Source organism: Culex quinquefasciatus, chromosome 1 (assembly GCF_015732765.1).
Source record: "Culex quinquefasciatus strain JHB chromosome 1, VPISU_Cqui_1.0_pri_paternal, whole genome shotgun sequence".
In the NCBI taxonomy this organism is placed as follows: Eukaryota; Metazoa; Arthropoda; class Insecta; order Diptera; family Culicidae; genus Culex; species Culex quinquefasciatus.
In genome coordinates, this window is record NC_051861.1 from 24289235 (window position 1) to 24308097 (window position 18863).

An 18863-nucleotide genomic window follows, 5' to 3' on the forward strand; every position below is an offset into this window, starting at 1 on the left:
CCGGCCTTAAAAAGAGCATAAATAAAACTTAAGTGCGTATAACTTTTGATATGGTTGTCAGATCTGCAATCTATTGAACTCATTGGAAAGGTCTTTCGATTACCTATCCAACGACAAGTCGCATGATAGATCCGGACAACGTTTGGATCCGGCCTCTAAAAAGTTCATAAATAGCACTTAAGTGCTTATAACTTTCGATAGGGTCGTCAGATCTTCAATCTTTTGAATTCGTTGGAAAGGTCTTTTCAATACCTTTCTAAAAATGTTTAATATGACAGAGTTTCTTGCAAAAACCGAAGTTGACTTTATAGCTGTCGGCCACCATTGCTAGTACCAACCACTAGTGTCTTCCTTTTATCTACAAGGACTTCGCCGCCCTGGGCTCCTAAGTGTATGAAAGTATGGCACGGAGCGACGGCGCCAAATACCCATATTTACACAAAGAATTTTAGAGCGCCCGCCGCGGGATTCTTGCAAAAACCACCCTTTTTAAATCTTTCGGGCTTTTAATAAAATTGTTTTTTAGCATAACTTTTGAAGTACTTAACTAAACTTTATAATTTTCAATAGCAACTTACGGGACCCCAAGACGAATCGAATGAGACCAAAACGGTCCTAATCGGTTCAGCCAGTGCCGAGATAATCCAGTGCAAATTGTTTTCATCAACATCCCACCACACACACAGACATTTGCTCAGAATTTGATTCTGAGTCGATATGTATACACGAAGAGATTTATTAACAATTATTAACAATCAGGGCTGTGGAGTCGGAGTCGGAGTCGGAGCCGGAGTCGGCTAAATTTTAAGAGCTGGAGTCGGAGTCGGAGTCGGAGCCGAAGATTTCTGATAACCCGGAGTCGGAGTTGGAGCCGGAGTTATCTTAAATTTAACTTAAAATATGTTTTTTTATTGTTCAGTGTTTCCTATAGAACAGCTTAATTTACAAAACATCTTATATTTATAATTGATTTATCAGATGACATTATGTTTTTGAAACTTTTTATTGTGATTGAAAAGCTCTAATTGTGTTATTACACTATAATCACTAAATGATAACCTCTTAGCCAAGTATGTAGTATCATAATTAAAAAAAAATAATGAAAATTTTTGGTTATGTAGTCAGTTCTTGAATGCTTCCTTTTGCCTATATTTATGTTCCCTTTCAATTCGAATTTGACCAAATTTCATCCAGTTATTTCTGAAAAAAAGTACTCACAAAGTCATCTTTTACCCCGATAGCGAATGTTTTAGAGGTTTTAAGTTAAATCATTTTTTAGGAAAAAAACGAGGTACATAAAAAGATTATAAATAGTAATCACTGTTTTTGCAGATCGAAAAAGAGTCTCTGACAGTTTAACTTTTGTAACAAATAATCAACGATAATAACAATCTCTTACTTGAAACTCAACATGCGCATTTTGTTTATAACTGAGTACAAGAAAATCAAAGTGTTGCATTCAAAATAATTTAGACTAACAAAAAATGTCAAAAGAAGTTGCAACTAATTTGAAATAAGCATTGATTGTTGATGGGTATTTTAGGTAAACTTTTTTGATATCGAAAATAATATCAACAGGTACGAATTTTCTCAAACTGTTTGTCCCACGTAAATATGAAGGAAGGTGATAATCATTGCATTTCAAAAAATCAAAAAATCAAATTATTCGCTCTACAGCATTGCCTTGGCGTTCTCGATTGCGAGATTCCTACTCGAAACTAGGTGTTCGAAGGCTTGATTGTTGAGGCAATTGCAAACCTCTTTTTACACCTTAGCTTCCATCCACCCCGGGATTCGAACTGACGACCTTTGGATTGTTAGTCCAACTGCCTACCAGCGACTCCACCGAGGCAGGACCCAGGGAGACGACTCCTACACCTGGACTGAGCTAACGACCTAACCTTTTTAGGTTAGTCCGGGACCAACATTTACTTCCCTTCCGACGGAAGGCGTGAAAAGTCTAACCGGTTTAATAATAAATTGAAATTCTATCCATGTAACTTCAGTTTACGGTACAACCTTTTGGGACCATCCATAAACCACGTGGACACTTTTTTGAGAATCTGTTAGCCCCATTTGAAAACATTGACAAACCAACAAATCTATCAAAAACTAGGTTTCCTAGTCTAACCCTTACTCAACAAGATGTCCCGAGCTTTATGGAAAGTGTTCAATCATGAATTCATGGAACGCTTTAACGCAAACACTTACACAATAGCCTTCGCTGTGATGAGTTCCGAGTTGGCAATGAAAAGAGGAAGAAAAAGTAAACACAAAAAATAACACGAAAAGAACAACAATGCACGCCACCGCAAAGAATCCAACCAAATCGGCAAATTCCTCACAGACTGGATTCAACAGAGAAAATGAAGAACCAAAAATCAAGCAAAGTAAAAAAAACATACAAACAAATTGCACACAAAAAAAGAGCGAAACACTTGAGCTTGGCGGAAAAAAGAAAAAAAAGAAAACAAAAGACCAACATGCGAAAAAAGAAGATGAAAGAACTCCTGACACTGACACAGAGAGAAGCGAAGAAAAGAGAAGAGTTAAGCAAGAGGCAGAAAGTCTGCGCAAAAGTGCTAAAAGAAGCAAACCGGTTTTGCAACATTAAATAATTTTACTCACCTCACGGTGGATTGTGGCGGGAGGTTGTGGGAAGGTATTGGAAAGAGAGGAAAACCACACCTCGTTTCTGGGCGATCCCCTTTCCTGCCGATGTTCCTTGAAGCCCGCCGGTGACCGTCAACGTCTCTGCGAACGTGCCCCATTAATCGTTCACAGCTCAATTGTTGTGACAGTTTTAATGGAAATTTAATTTGATTTTTTTTGTTGCTTCTGTTTGAGAAAGTTTTCCACCAATTTGCGAACATTAATCATGATTTATTTGTTTTTATTTGCTTTTTCTCTGCTGTAGTAAATCCGTACGAGGAAAAAACAAAAAAAAAAACTCAAATTATGGTTCACTTTCGAATGAATTAATTAATTTAAATGTGTGCTTTCGGTTTGTGTCGGTGTCAGTGCCACACCCACCTTTTTCCGCACGTTTTGAGGTTATGCAATTTTCCTCGCACATTGAGTTCTTTTCGCTGGCGAGGCAGCAGTACAAAAAAAACAACGAGCGATCAGGAATTTTTATTTGCTTTCGCCAATATTTGAATGGATGTGTGGTCCCTGTCTTTCGCGTGTGGTAAATGTGTGCATGTGTGACTGTGTGTTGTCCACCCCGAAACGGGACATGATTCTTTGGGTTTCATCATCATTCCGGGGTACAACTTGTTTTGGGTGAGGGGAAGAGGGTGGTTTTGGAGGAGATTTCAGGAGGAAAAGCCCGATTTTTATGAGCTGTGTATGTTCATTAAAATTGTTGAAATTCCTGCGAATTGTAGCGACTGGGTGTGGTGACAGGATTAGAATTTCTTTTTTTTTGCATTTTTTCCATGAGATACTATGCATTTTTTATAATTGGGTAACTCGCTACCAACTCACACGAAATCGGGAAAAGTTGCCCCGACCCCTCTTCAGTTTGCGTAAAACTTTGTCCTTAGGGGTAACTTTTGTCCCTGATCACGAATCCGAGGTCCGTTTTTTGATATCTCGTGACGTAAGGGCGTTACGACCCTTTCCATTTTTGAAAATGCGAAAAAAGAGATGTTTTTCAATAATTTGCAGCCTGCAACGGCGATGAAATAAAAATATGTTGTCAAAGGAATTTTTATGTAAAAATGGACGCCCGATTTGATGGCGTACTCAGAATTCCGAAAAAAAACATATTTTTCATCGAAAACACACTGAAAAAGTTTCAAAAACTCTGCCAATTTCCGTGACATTTTTGGAACATGACATTTTAAGAGAAATGTAATGTTTTTTTCGAATCTTCATTGGAAAAATTTCACTTCGGATAATCGAATCAAGATTTTTTTTTTTCAAAATGGCGGCGGTGATAACATATTGAAAAATGCATTATTCAATGTAAAAGGCCATCAAATATTCATATTGTTTTGATGATAAAAGTAAGAAAATTAAATAAGGCCGTATGTAATTCCAATGTACAGCACCGCAAAAAAAAAATTTTCGCAAAAAATAAAATTTTCGTCAATACTTAGATATTTTTGAAACTAATGATGGTAAAACAATTAGACAGGTGTATAATGCATTTAAAACACCCCCTCAACTTTAGTCAGAGTCGAGGGACATAAACTTCAAAAAATATTTGCAACGGCATAAACGAAAAAAATTTTTGCTCATGATTCGATTATACGAAGTCCCATTCAAACCTTCGGAGAATCGAGCTTCGAATAATCGAAACTTCGGATAATCAAGTCTGGACTGTATATAAAACTAAAAGCATGTATAAAAAATAGTATTGTGCAAAAACGATTAAGAAAGAGACCAAACTGTAACTATTTCCGTACTTATCACCGTAACTTGAGAAATACTTTTAAAAAATGTGAGAGTGAAAAATTAAATTATGAACCGATTTGCAAATATCACAAGAATCACAAAGAAGTTACTTCTTTTTAACCTAAATTAATGTGTTTCATAAAACCTAGATTTTCCGTAAAAAATGTGTAATTTGACATCAAGAATTTTAATAACTTTCTGTATTAGGTCACATTTTTAGTAATAGAAGTAATATTTAACATTAAAAATACTTGAGGTGTTACACAAAATATATATTTTTACTGTGCGTTGGTTAATTCAAATTTAAATATTTTTTTCAAAAAACAGACACTTTGGTCAGAGTTGAAAGGCATAATCTTGAAAAATAATTGCAGCTGCCTCATTACCGAAAACATATATTTGCAAGGGCCTTATATTTATATTTGTGAAAAAATTTGTGGTGAAATTTGTTATATTCGACGAAAAATGTAAGAACAATTTTCAAAAGTCTTTTTTTCTTTCCACCCAGTTTGAATCCATGTTGGAAGTGATTTTTGTATGTAATCCACTTTTTCAAGGGGTTAAAGGAAAATCTCCACGGTATCCCCACATAAGTCTCGCTTGGCTTTGGATGGTATAAGGTTCAGGATACGCTGTAATAATCTGAGAAACTGCAAAAAGCGTTACAGTCTGTCTTAAAACATTGAAACACTTGGCTTTAAATTATTATTTGATTTTAGTTTATTTTAAAAATACTACAGTAAAACCCTGCTTCCTGAAATCATCCACAACCTGTACTTTTCAACTCCTCTCTCTCCTGCCCAATCCTATCTCCTATCTTTTTATCCTCTCTTCTTATAGGGGAAATCTACCCATTTTAATCCTAATAAGCGGTCGTGTTTGAATGATGCTGGATAATCTAGAGTCTTCCTTGAATTTTACTAAAACCAAGTACATCAACGAGTAGAGCAAGTTTTTGTGAACATTTCTGTTTATTTTCACTTTCACTAAAAGTTATTCTATTTCTTTACCAAGCATTTAACAAAAAAAAATCCCAAGGGTATTCTAATCGAGCCGAATGCATTGGGCCACGCCCATTTTTCTAATATCGGCTTAGTTCTTTTTTCTTCCAACACTCTGTCGAGTGTTGCCATTTGCGCTGACAGTTCAAACGAACACTCACGAAAAGTGGCATTTATAGGGAAAGTTTCCTGGCATCGCTGGCTGTGCTGCTGGTGGTGTTGACGGCCAGCCTTTTTCTTTTTGCCTTCGTCTCTCGCTCGGTTTTCTTCAGCCTTCGATTTGAATGCAAAGTGAAAATTGAAACGTCAAACGACTTGGCGCGTTTGTTTTTTTGATGGCGCTTGCTAATTTATTACATTTTTCGGGATTATTCTTCAAGTGAGTGGCTTACTAATGATCAAAAGAACATGTTGCCGGTAGTTGGAAGCAATTTCATATCTTAAGTGCCGTGAAAAAGTAAGCGAAAGTGAAAAGTTAATTTTGGCGATATTCATTAAGCGTTTCAGGGATTCTCGTGTGTGTCACTGTGTGTGCCAACAAAATGATGAGAAGTGGTCTCGCAAAATACAAATTATGATCAAAAGTGCATTAAATGTGATCTTTTTGGCCAGTAAGTGGCATACATTTGAGTGCTTACTCGAGGCGGTGCTGTTGCTGGTAAGTTTATAGCCCAAATAGTATTTTTGGAGCTTTAATCGAGCATCAAACTTTCCACATGACGAAGATAGGTGTTTGATTGGAAAGGGTAGATTTCCCCTACCAGCTTGCTGGTCAGTCAATTCGCTAAAACTGTTTGCCATTGACCGGAATATTATTCACCACACATACACCACGAACGCGGGTAACGCGTCCCTGTCTCCCGATCGCAGATCCACGGTCCACGTAATACCGGCCCAAAGAACCACTTGATGTGCGCCGGCAGCACGTCCGACTAATACTTGACTCTCTCTTTGCCGGTGTTGGTGCGCTTCGTGCCATCCATCATCGCTCGCGAATCGCCACGCTCCGATGACTTAATACACACACACACTCACTCGAGCTTTGTTTGATCCGAACACGCGCAAAAAAAAAGCCACAACAATCAACAAAAGGTAGCCGGCGGCGCTGGTGAGCGCGGAGTGATGAGTGACTCACTCACTCAATCTCTCATTCTCGCGCTCTCTCGCGATCGTTTAACCCGACCGCTTAAGCCGAACGATGAGCCGGCCTGGACTTCGGCTTTCGGGTTAAGTGTATTCCGGGTGTGCGGTGGTCGGTTTTCAAGGTTAACTTGCCGCCGCAAGACATTTGTAGAGTTTCTCTTCTGGCGGAGCAATTCGCACAAGTGGCGATCACTAATTGATCGGCTCGAGCGAGACTATCGGACTCGGCGTTCGATTCCGATAGATGGAGCTAGTTGCCGGTAGAACCGGTAGTGTTGGTGGTGGTGATGGTCTAGGTCAACGTACTGGGGCTGTTCTTGTGCGGTAGTCGGCGTCGTCTATCAGCTCGAGCAAATAGTTTTATGGCTCGTAAATTATTGTCTTCATTTTTTTCTCTTTTGCGTTCTTTGCCAGAGTGACCGCGGCCAACTCTTGTGTGATCGCGGGCCGCTTCTGCCGCCGCCAGACAGGAGGTCAATTTAATGAGTTTCTCGAGCGGAAGCGAATCGTTGCACGATGATTTTGGTAGAATCATGCTAGCAGCTATCCGGTGAGACGAATGTGTGTGTGTGTCTTTGAGAAGAACGGAAGATTTTGGGTTTGGTTCAACGATGAATTTTGACGAGACAGGAAATCGCGTCAAAATATGACTTGGATTTAAAAAAATTTCCTTGATAATTGCGCAATCATTCGAACTGGCCGTTAAATTAAATCGTTGTCCACCACGTCCAAAGAAGCAAATAACACTCTCAATTTCCAAAACAAGAACATCTCATATAAAATGGGACAGCACCGTTTAAAAACCCACAATTCCACACCATGCCCTCAAGGTATCGCAAATTTTCCGCGGTACAAAAATTACACCGAGCTCAAAATTGAAAAAATGTCATCCAAACTTATCATTCTGCAACAGGAGAACTCCCCTCGTCACAACAGAGCCGTGACGGTTGTTGTTACTCTTGTCAGTTGCAGCTCAGCTCTACCCAAGTTGTGATTTTGCTTCATTGCTTTTTTTTTTTTCAACAACTCTGACTACCCTTCCGCAGTTGTGACATTCCGGAATGAAACTGAACAGCAACAGAGAGCAGAAGAAGGCATGACACTTGCTCCAGGCGACTACCGGCGATGGACCCCTCGCGTAGTTTGTTTCGAAATTTTCCTCCACGCGAAGCGTGCACACAGAGTGACAGTTGCTCGAGTTCTCTCTCTCTCTCTCTCTCTCTTTGGATCTCTTGTTGTTGTTTAAACGTCGTCGAGAAATGAGGAAAAAATTGCGAATTACACACTTGTAGCTGGAGAAGTTCTGCTAAAGCAGATGAAGCAAAGGTAGACCTACTCAGTATTAAAAAGTGACAGCTGCTCAACCCTCTTAGCTCTCGCGGGAAGACAAAGAGCAACAAGATTTGCTCTCCCGTTTCCACGACAGTTAATCAGAGAAGAGAGATTTACTGTTTTGCTCACTGTCAGAATCGCCAAGTCGCAACTCGTACGTTTCCTCGAATTTTGAACTCAGAACCAACATGCCTGCAGTCACCCTAGTTGAGAACTCGCTTGTTCTGCTTCGGAGTTGTTCCTGGGAAATTTCTCCCGGGTAACTTTTTTCCAGCGGGCTTTCACAAATTGATGATTATTTTTCTTCCATCAACCTTCGAGCGAACGCTCGTGCACGTGGAGAGTTTGATATTTTTTAATTAACCAAGCCCGCGAGTTCCGAAAGAGCTACAAGATGAACATGACACAAAAGTTTACGAAAAAACAAGAAACCTTTCCCCAACCTTAACCCAGCTGAACTCTCCGGTTCAGCTTGTAATTGGAATGATGTCATCATGTTTCAGTCGGGTAGCGATCGTCAGGTGTTAGATAATAGGGGTACAAACGTGCGCGGTGAGGTTAGGTTTTCCGCTCCGGCTAAGCCACACACACTATTGCATTACGTGAACTTGTCATCATCGCCGTTGATCAGCTGGTTTAGCCGAGAGCTAGCGAGAGAGAGAGACTTTGGAATGAGAGAAACTAGTTATGGCCAAGATGATCCGATAGTTGGCGAGTTGTTTCAAGATCAAGTTTAAGCCGCCTGGCACGGAGGAAAATGATTTATTCAATCTAGTAGCCGTTTGTCTATGGCTCACTATGAAAGCTGAAATGTTCACTTAATTTTGCACATTCAATTGCTTCTTTTCAATCAATTTGCACAAAGAAATCCCACTGAGCTCAATTTGATGAAGCAAATATGAAAAATGGCGAATATCTCACTTCCTTCTCACCTTACGATCACAAAGCAGCTGATAAAAACGCAAACTGAGTCTAGTCAGAGCTCAATAAGAATATCGCGCGAAATTGGCACTCCCCGTGGGGACCAATTCTTCGCTTTTCCCGGCTGCCTTTGCGATTTTAATTTGACAGGTTGCCTACCATCCGGGGGTGGCGGCGTATTGAAAGCCTGCGGAGATTGGAGCTCACTTTTTTTCGAAATAAAATTTATATTTGTCGATTAAAATAGGTCGATGAAGCACAACACTGGAGTTGCAGCCGCGATGACGGCAGCAGCAGGAAATGCAAATAAGAGCTGCTCTGGCGGGCGGGGGAAAAACTAATAATGAACTGAGTTGTACGCTGACTGCGTATTGTGCAAGCAGTAACATGAGAACAAAAGTGTGACGCTTTTGTCGTTTTGTTGATAGTCATGTCCGGAGATTACATGGGCACGGGGTTTGAAAAAATGGAATTTGTTCGAAACTTCCGCTTTTCAATAATATTTTAAATATGGAATAAATAGATTTTTTTTAAGTATTTGATGAAACAACTCTGAGCAGTGAAAGAGGTCTGAGCAAGCGTGACATTACATGTTTAAACTATTGGAAAAGCATGACAAAGGGAGAGGGGTGGGGGGTAAAACTTGGATGATTTTACGTGACGTACTTTCTGAACGATGCCTTGATACATTAAAAAAACAGCCTTAAATTAATTTAATTTGTTTTTTTATTAGGCTGGTACACCGCGGCCAGAACCGAGGGACACGTTTTGGGACGTTCAGGCCTGAAAGGGTCAACCGTTGCAAATATTCAAAGTTGGCGTTTGCTCCCCACCCTTAAACATTAATCCAAAAAGTGAGTGGACCAAAAAAGAAACTCAATCAACTGAAAACGTCATCATATTAAGCAGCTTTTTTTATTAAAAGTTGAAAACAGTCTCGTTATTAAAATTAGCATACTTTTTAATTTTTATTATTATTATTATTTTTTTAAATCAAGACTAACATTTTAAAAGGGCCAAACATTGAATATTACGCCCATTTAAAATGCTAGTCTTGATTTAAAAATTTTCAAAATATTTTTTTTCGAAAAGATCGGAAAATTTCACGAATTTTTCATGTATTTACATTGAAAATCGGATCATTATTTGCTGAGATATGGTCATTAGAAAAAGGTGGGTTGTTTTGGTGAGATTAAGAAAACTTCAATTTTCGTGTTTCTTTTTCTTAAAGCGGCTCTATCTCAGCAACCCGAGGTCCAATCTTCAATGTCTCTTAGACAATTTTATAGCAAATTTTCTGAACTTCTCAGAAAAAATATTTTTAGAAATGGTCACTCATGATCACTATTTTTAAAAATTGAAAAATTGCAAATATTTCGCTAAAATCAAACTTTCGGTGGCTATATCTTGAAAACGGATCTGTAAAGTACTTTTCGATTGCAAATTCAATTTTGCATTAAAAAATAATGTCAAACTTGTTTTTGCATGAAACTTCGATTTTTTCCAAAAATCACTTTTTTTCAAAAATTCATAACTCGGCGGCAGATTTTTTGACCATGTTTCTCTAAGGCTCAAATAATGTGGATTTTTGTCCCCTAAAACATATCAAAAAATCTCGAAAATAAAAAAATTGAAAATTGAAATTGAGTTTTAGTGAAAAAAGTCGATTGAAAAATGTGCAATTTTTTTTCCGTGTACCTATTTTTTCTCAAAAGTCCTCAACAATGCCTACAACTTTGCCGAAGACACCAAATTGATCAGAAAATTCACTCAAAAGTTACAGCTGTATGAATATTTACATACCATTTTTGTATGGACAGCAGCCAAAATTGTATGGAGACTTGTATGGATGAACCAAACACACAAAATAGATTATTTGGTCATAGGGAAGGCCCCCACAAAGTTTGAGCCAAATCAAAAAATAAAATCCGTTTCCGGTTTTGGTAGAGAATTGCTCTCTTGATTTCAGTATTCTTTTAGTTCTTTTTTTCTGTCTATAAACGTTATTTAGTTTTTTATATGAACAAAATATATATTGTTTTTATGAACAAAAAAAAATGAACACTACTGCTAAAAAAAATCCAAGAGAGATTAAAAAAACTGATGAGAAATTGTTTTCTCAATGTAGTGATTTATTGGTTCGAGGTTAGTAAAAAAATAAAGGAGGACACAAAGCAAAACTCAAGTTAAATTTACATTATGTATTTTTTTAAATATCAAAGCAACTTATTTTTTCATTAATTAACATTCTCTTAACTTCCACAATCATTTAAGCTCAACAATATCAACCCACAAATGTCGTGTACCTTACAACAATATATCAACCAACATGGGATCCATGTTGTGTACCTTTCTACCCTGTCGAATCCCAAAATTCCTCAAAACCTCCCCGAAAAATCGACACGAGTCGCCAACACAAGTTCACTTTTGCCGTGTTACCTTTTTGATTTTTTTTTTTCGACTTGTGAACGATACCTTCTGTTGTTATTTTTCGATCCTCCAAGAAAAAGTTTTCCCTTTTTACGAAACACATAGCACAGGACAGGACGGTTATCAAAAATGTTGTACCGAGAATTTCGCTACATCCCTTTTCGGATCCAGCAAATATTTGGCCAAAGACTTAATGAAAATTTATCCGCGCACCTTTTTTTATTTTCTCTCCTCAAACTTCGAGCGGAAAACATCATATTTCGTGTCGCAAAAGTCCTGACCACCGGGAAAGGTTTATGGCACCTTTTCTTAGTTGAATGAGGAAGGATACCGACGGAAAAAAAATAGTCAAAATGAAGGGGGGGGGGGCGACCAGTTATATTAAATTATGTAAATGAGATTTTGAGCAGCTTCTTGGCCAACTCGCGAAAAGCTAGAAAAGTGGCGCGAAAAATTGGTCGGAAAAGTTTGTTTTTCCACCCCCGACGGTCCCACGCCAAGTGTATGAGTTATCTTGTGTAAATTTACTTTTCGGCAATTTTTGTAATATTTTGTCACATACACTTCTAGGACTTTCACGGTGTGGAAGGGGGCCAAAAATAGGCACACCCGAAAAACAAATGGAAATTAATAGGAAACTTTTGGCTGCTGCTTCGGGAGTGAATGTTTTAAAGGGACGACAACGGCAGCCTCCGGCTGCGGCAGCAAATTTATTCCAAAGTATGAGAGAGAGAAATTAAAGAATAAATAGCCCGAGTTTTGTGTCCTTTTTTCGTTTTCGAAAAAAGCCCAGCGGAAAGGACGGAAGCCCTCCCAAAGGCGGTGGCACACGAAAAGTAATAACAATAATTGGAATAATAAATTTAGAAAATTTAAATCAATTTTCTGCCACGGCAGCGTGCTTGTTGGTGGGCCCAGCGGGTAGCCGGCGCTCCGTCGGCGATTTTTGGCGTGTCGAGCCTTAAACGGTTTTTTTGGTGTGGATTAAAGACGGTCTTTTTGAGGATTTGTGCATGAAATTACCACTTTGGAAGGATCTTTTATTTCACTGGATTAAACTGTCTTGTTGTCCTGTTGTCTTGTGATCTTGTTGTATTTATGTCTTACTGTCTTGTTGTCTTACTATCGTGTTGTCTTACTATCGTGTTGTCTTACTGTCATGTTGTCTTACTGTCGTGTTGTCTTACTGTCTTGTTGTCTTACTGTCTTGTTGTTTTACTGTCGTGTTGTCTTACTGTCTTGTTGTCTTACTGTTTTGTTGTCTTACTGTCTTGTTGTCTTACTGTCTTGTTGTCTTACTGTCTTGTTGTCTTACTGTCTTGTTGTCTTACTGTCTTGTTGTCTTACTGTCTTGTTGTCTTGTTGTTTTACTGTCTTGTTGTCTTACTGCCTTGTTGTCTTGTTGTCTTACTGTCTTGTTGTCTTACTGTCTTGTTGTTTTACTGTCTTGTTGTCTTGTTGTCTTGTTATCTTGCTGTCTTGTTGTCTTGTTGTCTTACCGTCTTACTGTCTTGTTGTCTTACTGTCTAGTGTCTTGATGTCTTGTTGTCTTGCTGACTTGTTGTCTTACTGTCTTGTTGTTTTACCGTCTTACTGTCTTGTTGTCTTACTGTCTAGTGTCTTGATGTCTTGTTGTCTTGTTGTCTTAATGTCTTGTTGTCTTGTTGTCTTGTTGTCTTGTTGTCTTAATGTCTTATTGTCTTGTTGTCTTGTTGTCTTGTTGTCTTGTTGTCTTACTGTCTTGTTGTCTTGTTGTCTTAATGTCTTGTTGTCTTGTTGTCTTGTTGTCTTGTTGTCTTGTTAACTTGTTATCTTGCTTACTTGTTGTCTTACTGTCTTGTTGTCTTACCGTCTTACTGTCTTGTTGTCTTACTGGCTAGTGTCTTGATGTCTTGTTGTCTTACTGTCTTGCTGACTTGTTGTCTTACTGTCTTGTTGTCTTACCGTCTTACTGTCTTGTTGTCTTACTGTCTAGTGTCTTGATGTCTTGTTGTCTTGTTGTCTTAATGTCTTGTTGTCTTGTTGTCTTAATGTCTTGTTGTCTTGTTGTCTTGTTGTCTTGTTGTCTTGTTGTCTTGTTGTCTTGTTGTCTTGTTGTCTTGTTGTCTTGTTGTCTTGTTGTCTTATGTCTTGTTGTCTTGTTGTCTTGTTGTCTTGTTGTCTTGTTGTCTTGTTGTCTTGTTGTCTTGTTGTCTTGTTGTCTTGTTGTCTTGTTGTCTTGTTGTCTTGTTGTCTTATGTCTTGTTGTCTTGTTGTCTTGTTGTCTTGTTGTCTTGTTGTCTTGTTGTCTTGTTGTCTTGTTGTCTTGTTGTCTTGTTGTCTTGTTGTCTTGTTGTCTTGTTGTCTTGTTGTCTTGTTGTCTTGTTGTCTTGTTGTCTTGTTGTCTTGTTGTCTTGTTGTCTTGTTGTCTTGTTGTCTTGTTGTCTTGTTGTCTTGTTGTCTTTTAGTTTTTAGTTTTCCAAGACCCTTATCATTTCATCCCTTTCATCGATGCAAAGCAGGTCCCGCTGATTGCTCGCAGTCCAAAAGTCAATTTAAAATGCTAAAAACCCTTTTCGCCAATCCGCGTAGCCGCGAGTGAACTCAATCAGAACTTTGAGCTTCCAAGCAAAAGTTTTCGTAGCTGAACTATTACGACATTCCTCCTCGTGTTCTCCCCTTCGAAATCCCGGTTTAATCAAATTATGCATAATTACAATCAGACCAGGGCGAGACAAACCCGTGTGGCCACTAGTTTAACCCTTTGCTGGGTGACGCGTGCTGGAGATTGTTCAATTTAATTGTTTCGTCGACGTCGCCGATTCTTGAGTGGAAATCAATTTTTAATTAAATTCACCGAAATACCCCTTCCGGCAAAGACAGCTCGATTGTTGGTTTGGCTCTTGGTCCGATTACCATTTTAACGAGAAAGTAATCTTTTAAGGACCAGCTCTCTCTCTCTCTCAAGGTTGTAAGCCATCCTCTGACCTCAGCGCTGGAGTGAGTCCTCAAGTCATTGTGTGCCGGGGTTTAAAAATAAATGTAAACATCCCTAAAAGGTATTCACTTCCCGGTAGATGATGCTACTGAAGCAGCAGCGAATGAATGGGATTCCGATCTTGACTCGTGACCGGCATTCGGAAGCTCATTTGGATGTGAACTGTTAAAAATATATATTTATTTTCACAAAAGTTCTTATTGGACATTTAAAATGATTCTTACACAAAACTACATGTAAAATTGTGCATGAAATTACAAAACATTACTTCAGTGTTCAATTCAGAAGATTTGAATTTTTCACTGCCAATCAAATGCGATTTCACCCAACAAGTAATCGAACGGGCGATGCATCCGTGGAAATGCAAATAAGCTTAGAATAAACGATGACGACCCGGCTGTGACAGGTGACAACCGGTCATTGATTCCGGTTGAGGTGAGTGTAAACATCGGCAAACAGGCAGAATGAAAGAATCGCTTATTTGCGGAACGATGACGGCATCCACTGGGCTGTGGAAGTCAACGCAACGATTTCAACTTCGCTAGTCGGTGATAGATGGTGCTTAATGAAAGTCAGCTACTTGCATGCAAGTAACTTTTCATCAATTCAACTAAACTTGTGTGCAAATCTGTTGTGCGTTGGACCCGATCTGAGGTCAAACGACTTGCAAGCAAGTTATTATTTATTCACTAGCGACATCTTCGAACGACTAGCTAAACTAGTTATAACTCAGATAGACAAAATTCTAGAAAATGTCCTCCACCAATTCAGCATTGAGACTGTGATGGTCTCTTTCCTGGTACTTACATCCGTCATCGTGCCGTACTCGGTCTTCATGCTGGATACCCCAAAGAAAGAAAAACACTATTCAATTACAGCGGGCTATCCGTTTCCTTGGGCAGCCTCTTTTTCATCGAGCCCCCAGCGCAACAAAAAATAAATGGAACACACTACCACGCAAGATAGATCACAAGCAATCCTTACCTGAAACGAGAAAGAGAGAGAGAGAGAAAAAAGGTTAGAAACTGAAGCTTATCCATCGCTAGCGCGTCACCCCGAGGAGCTCGGGGGAAACCGTACAAATGTCTTCCAATTTTCGTCTGGTTTCGGTCGGAAGTCGTCGGTAAAGCAGTGACTGCCAGGAAGTCGCGCTCGAAATAAATCAGCATTCTTTGCTGGGAAATCGTGGGTGGCCGAAGGAGGAAAAGTATTACAAATGGAGCGCAAAAGTGCAGTTTATTGGACCCGGAGGAGTATCAAAAATGCAAGCATATGTTATGCAAATGGTATAAATTATGGATAATAAATGTACATATAAAGGAATGGCGGAGCGGGAGAAGGGGGCGGATATGCGATCCATCCGGTTGCAGCAATGTTGGGGCAAGTGGGGGGAAAAAACTGCACGGCAAAAGCTTGTCAGAGTCGAGCTGAAGGTTTTAAAATATTCAAATCAGTGAGAACGGTAACATTTATATTATTTCCAAACGGTGAGCATGACCCGCCCCGGAGGAGGGAGATTGATGTGCAGCCGGGAAGAAATGGCTCAAGTCAAGCGAAGTGCGCTGCAGTCCCAGGATTAAGAAGCACCACTCTCAGCGTAGAGTGAGGTGGAAATGAAGAAAAATTCAGGGAAAACCTGCTGCTGCTTGTTGCTTTTCCCGACGGATGAACGTGTCTGCTCCGGTGGGTACATTACAGTTCAATAGTTATGTTGGGCGAAATTTTACAATTTTCTTTTTGCCGGGCTGCTTTCTGCTTTTGACAGACAGTCAAGTTGCATGTGGGGTGAAGGCAGGGAAGATGGTGTCAGGAAGATTAAAGTTTAAAATTCCAGCTGCAACAGATGTGTTGCAGAAAGTGACAATGCGATTTAATGAACACTGACTGATCGGTTTGATACTCACACTATGAGAGCGTTTAGTTCTAGTGGGTTCGCTTTAAAATTTTACATTCCTATGCAGAAATGATTTTCATACAAAATGGGATATAGAAGGGGAATTTCTCGTATGTTTGGCAGGTTAAGAACTCGCTCCTAACTCCATCCAATTTGCTGATTTTCACTATTCAAACAACTTATTTTGTAAAACTGTTCATAGAAACTTGATTGCTCACTTCCTATTGAGCTATTTATCAGTCGATTTCAGTTGAAAACGCATTTTATGATCTGTTATTGAACATCACATTATCGATTCCGCTTTATAAACAACGCCGTTTTTCAATCGATTCTCTTTCAATTTTCGAATTACATACCAACTCCAAAAATGTTTCAAATTGTTCCGATGCATTAGAAACTTACTAACGTTACTTACTTCGACAAATTCTATCATTGCTAGAATATTTTGGATTCTGTTTTTTATTTCTTTGCTCTTTGTGGACCATAAACAACGTGGACACTTGAAAGGGGGGAAGGGGATTCAATTAATCATTTTTTATTTATTTTTAGAGTCACCTTTTTAGAACAGTTTGATTTTTACGATATTTTGTTTTCTGTTCTGATTTTGAATAAAATTTTAAAGATTTCGTAACATATTAAATAACTTTTACATATTGATTTTTTAAATATAGTTTTTGAAAAGTGACATAAAAACCTTAAACATATTTTACAGGGCAAAATGTCTAATAAAAAGTTATTTTGATGGTTAAGTTGTAATGTACAAAGATAATATCAAATCAGCGAAAACTGTTTAGCTATATTAGTCGAACATTCAAAAAGGAGCTCAATAAATAAGAATACGTTTGTCCTACATTTTGGTTTCAAAATATATATGGAGCCCATCCAAAAACGAAGTGGAATTTTGTTTTGAAATTAGTATTTTTTTGTGTGTCACGTACAAATTAAGGCCATCGCAATTTTTTTTTTTTTGAATTTTATGTCCCTCGACTCTGACCAAAGTCAAGGGGGGGGGGAGCAAACAAAATAAAAAAAAAGTATAAAAAATGAAATTACGAGTCATGGTTTCAACATTTGAATGAAAAAAGTGTTTTAAAATGCATTATACATCTGTCCAGTTGTTTTGCCATCATTAGTTTCCAAAATATCTAAGTATTGACGAAAATTTTATTTTTTGTGAAAAATAAAATTTTGCGGTGCTGTGCATTGGCATTTCATAAAAATTCAAAACATTTTTAAACAAGCCCAAACATGCTAAATATGATTATAAATGCAGAAAATTGCATTTTAGATTGTTTTCAGATGATAAGACTAATATTTTCATGGAAATTTTGAAGTTTTTTGGGAAATTATTTTTTTCCCCTGATGTTTCAGACCAACTATTGAAAATATTTGCAACGGCCTAAGGTATGATTTTTTTAGATTATTAAAAAATAATATACGACAAAGCATAAAAAGTAGTTGCTGTAAGTCAAACATAATATTTTTATGATTATTATAATAATTTTAAAATTAAGGTCCCCGTGAAATTTTCAATTTTTGAGCGTGAAAAATTACTTAGCCTAGTTATAAGTAAACTTCAAGTTTTCTATAGATTTCACACAAGTGCTCAAAATTTCAAGCTTTCGGAATGCCAAATCACTAATTATACCTTGAAAATGATTTACATAACAACAGTTCTGGAAGTCATTGGCCTTCTAATTCATGACATTTGACTTTGCCATTTTCTGTAAATTTCACTTGAGTACCCATAACTTTTAACAGTGTTGCTGGATTTTCAAAGAGAACGTTTAATCTTAGATCGAAGCCCGTCTAACGGCGGGGTTAGGTTGTAGCTGAAAAGACTTCTATTTTCATAAAAAAATTTTGATGTTTTTTTTTAAAGAAATGATTCAGATCAGATGTTTCAGAAAGAAACAGATCCTTAAACTGTGCATGAAGTTTGAAATATATTTTTAAGACAAATTTTTCATCAGTTTTCTGCTGATTAGATGCTATAACGCAAACTCATAAAATGCATTTTACGAAAAAAAATTGGGAGAGGGTAATCGCTTTGTTATTCCGTGTTTTTTTTTTAGAAAAAAAAATCCTTAAATTTTAATTTGCATTGGAACCTTTTTAAATGGCTAAAAATCATGCCAACAGAATTTACATCAGTTTTTTGACTTCATCCAAATGTTTATATCTGACATAAAATCGCATTCACCTGCCAACAATCGTCAATCACCCCAACTTAAACTTGTAGCACTAAGTAATCCCCCGTTCGCTCCGTGACTCAAAATCTAATCCGGCCCGGCTAATTTTACCTTTACCTTTCACTCTCCCATGCATGCACTTTGACCGCGTTGATTACACGCTGTCATCAACCGGGTACCTTAACTTGGCCACTGAGTCACCACCGCCACCAAGTCCGAAACTCATCGTCGTCGTCGTCGTCGTCACACATGCTCGGACCATTAATCAGTCCGAGAGCATTTCTTGACGATCTGCCAGCACCAACAGCTGTTTGTAGTTTTGCAGTTCGAGCAAGCTTGTTCTGGTGACGACTTCTGGGACTTGTTGCTGGCGGAGTTCGTTCGTCACACGAGAATGGCGTTCTTAAATTTAATATCTGCACCTTCTTTGGAGGTGGCGTCGTTGGTTTGTTTTGTTTGCCTAACGTTCCACGGGGGATTAAATCGCTATTCGATTAAGGCGCCGGGACGTGCCGGAACTCTTTCTCCCCGACCCTGAAATCGATGATGGTCACGTCGTCGACGGAAAG

At 38.4% G+C, this 18863-nt stretch overlaps 1 protein-coding gene across 8 annotated transcripts in view; it reads right to left on the reverse strand.

Annotated features, from left to right (window-relative positions):
- LOC6039090 (polypyrimidine tract-binding protein 1) overlaps positions 1-18863 on the reverse strand; it is a 466473-nt gene that overhangs the window by 298751 nt on the left and 148859 nt on the right. For 2 of the 8 annotated variants that reach the window (XM_038249974.1, XM_038249975.1), the window contains exon 3: positions 15016-15192. The exons of the other annotated variants lie outside the window; for them this stretch is intronic. In XM_038249974.1, the coding sequence (XP_038105902.1) occupies positions 15016-15045 (30 nt within the window). In that variant the 5' untranslated portion in view covers positions 15046-15192. The remainder of the gene's footprint in view (positions 1-15015; positions 15193-18863) is intronic. 8 annotated transcript variants of the gene reach the window in all.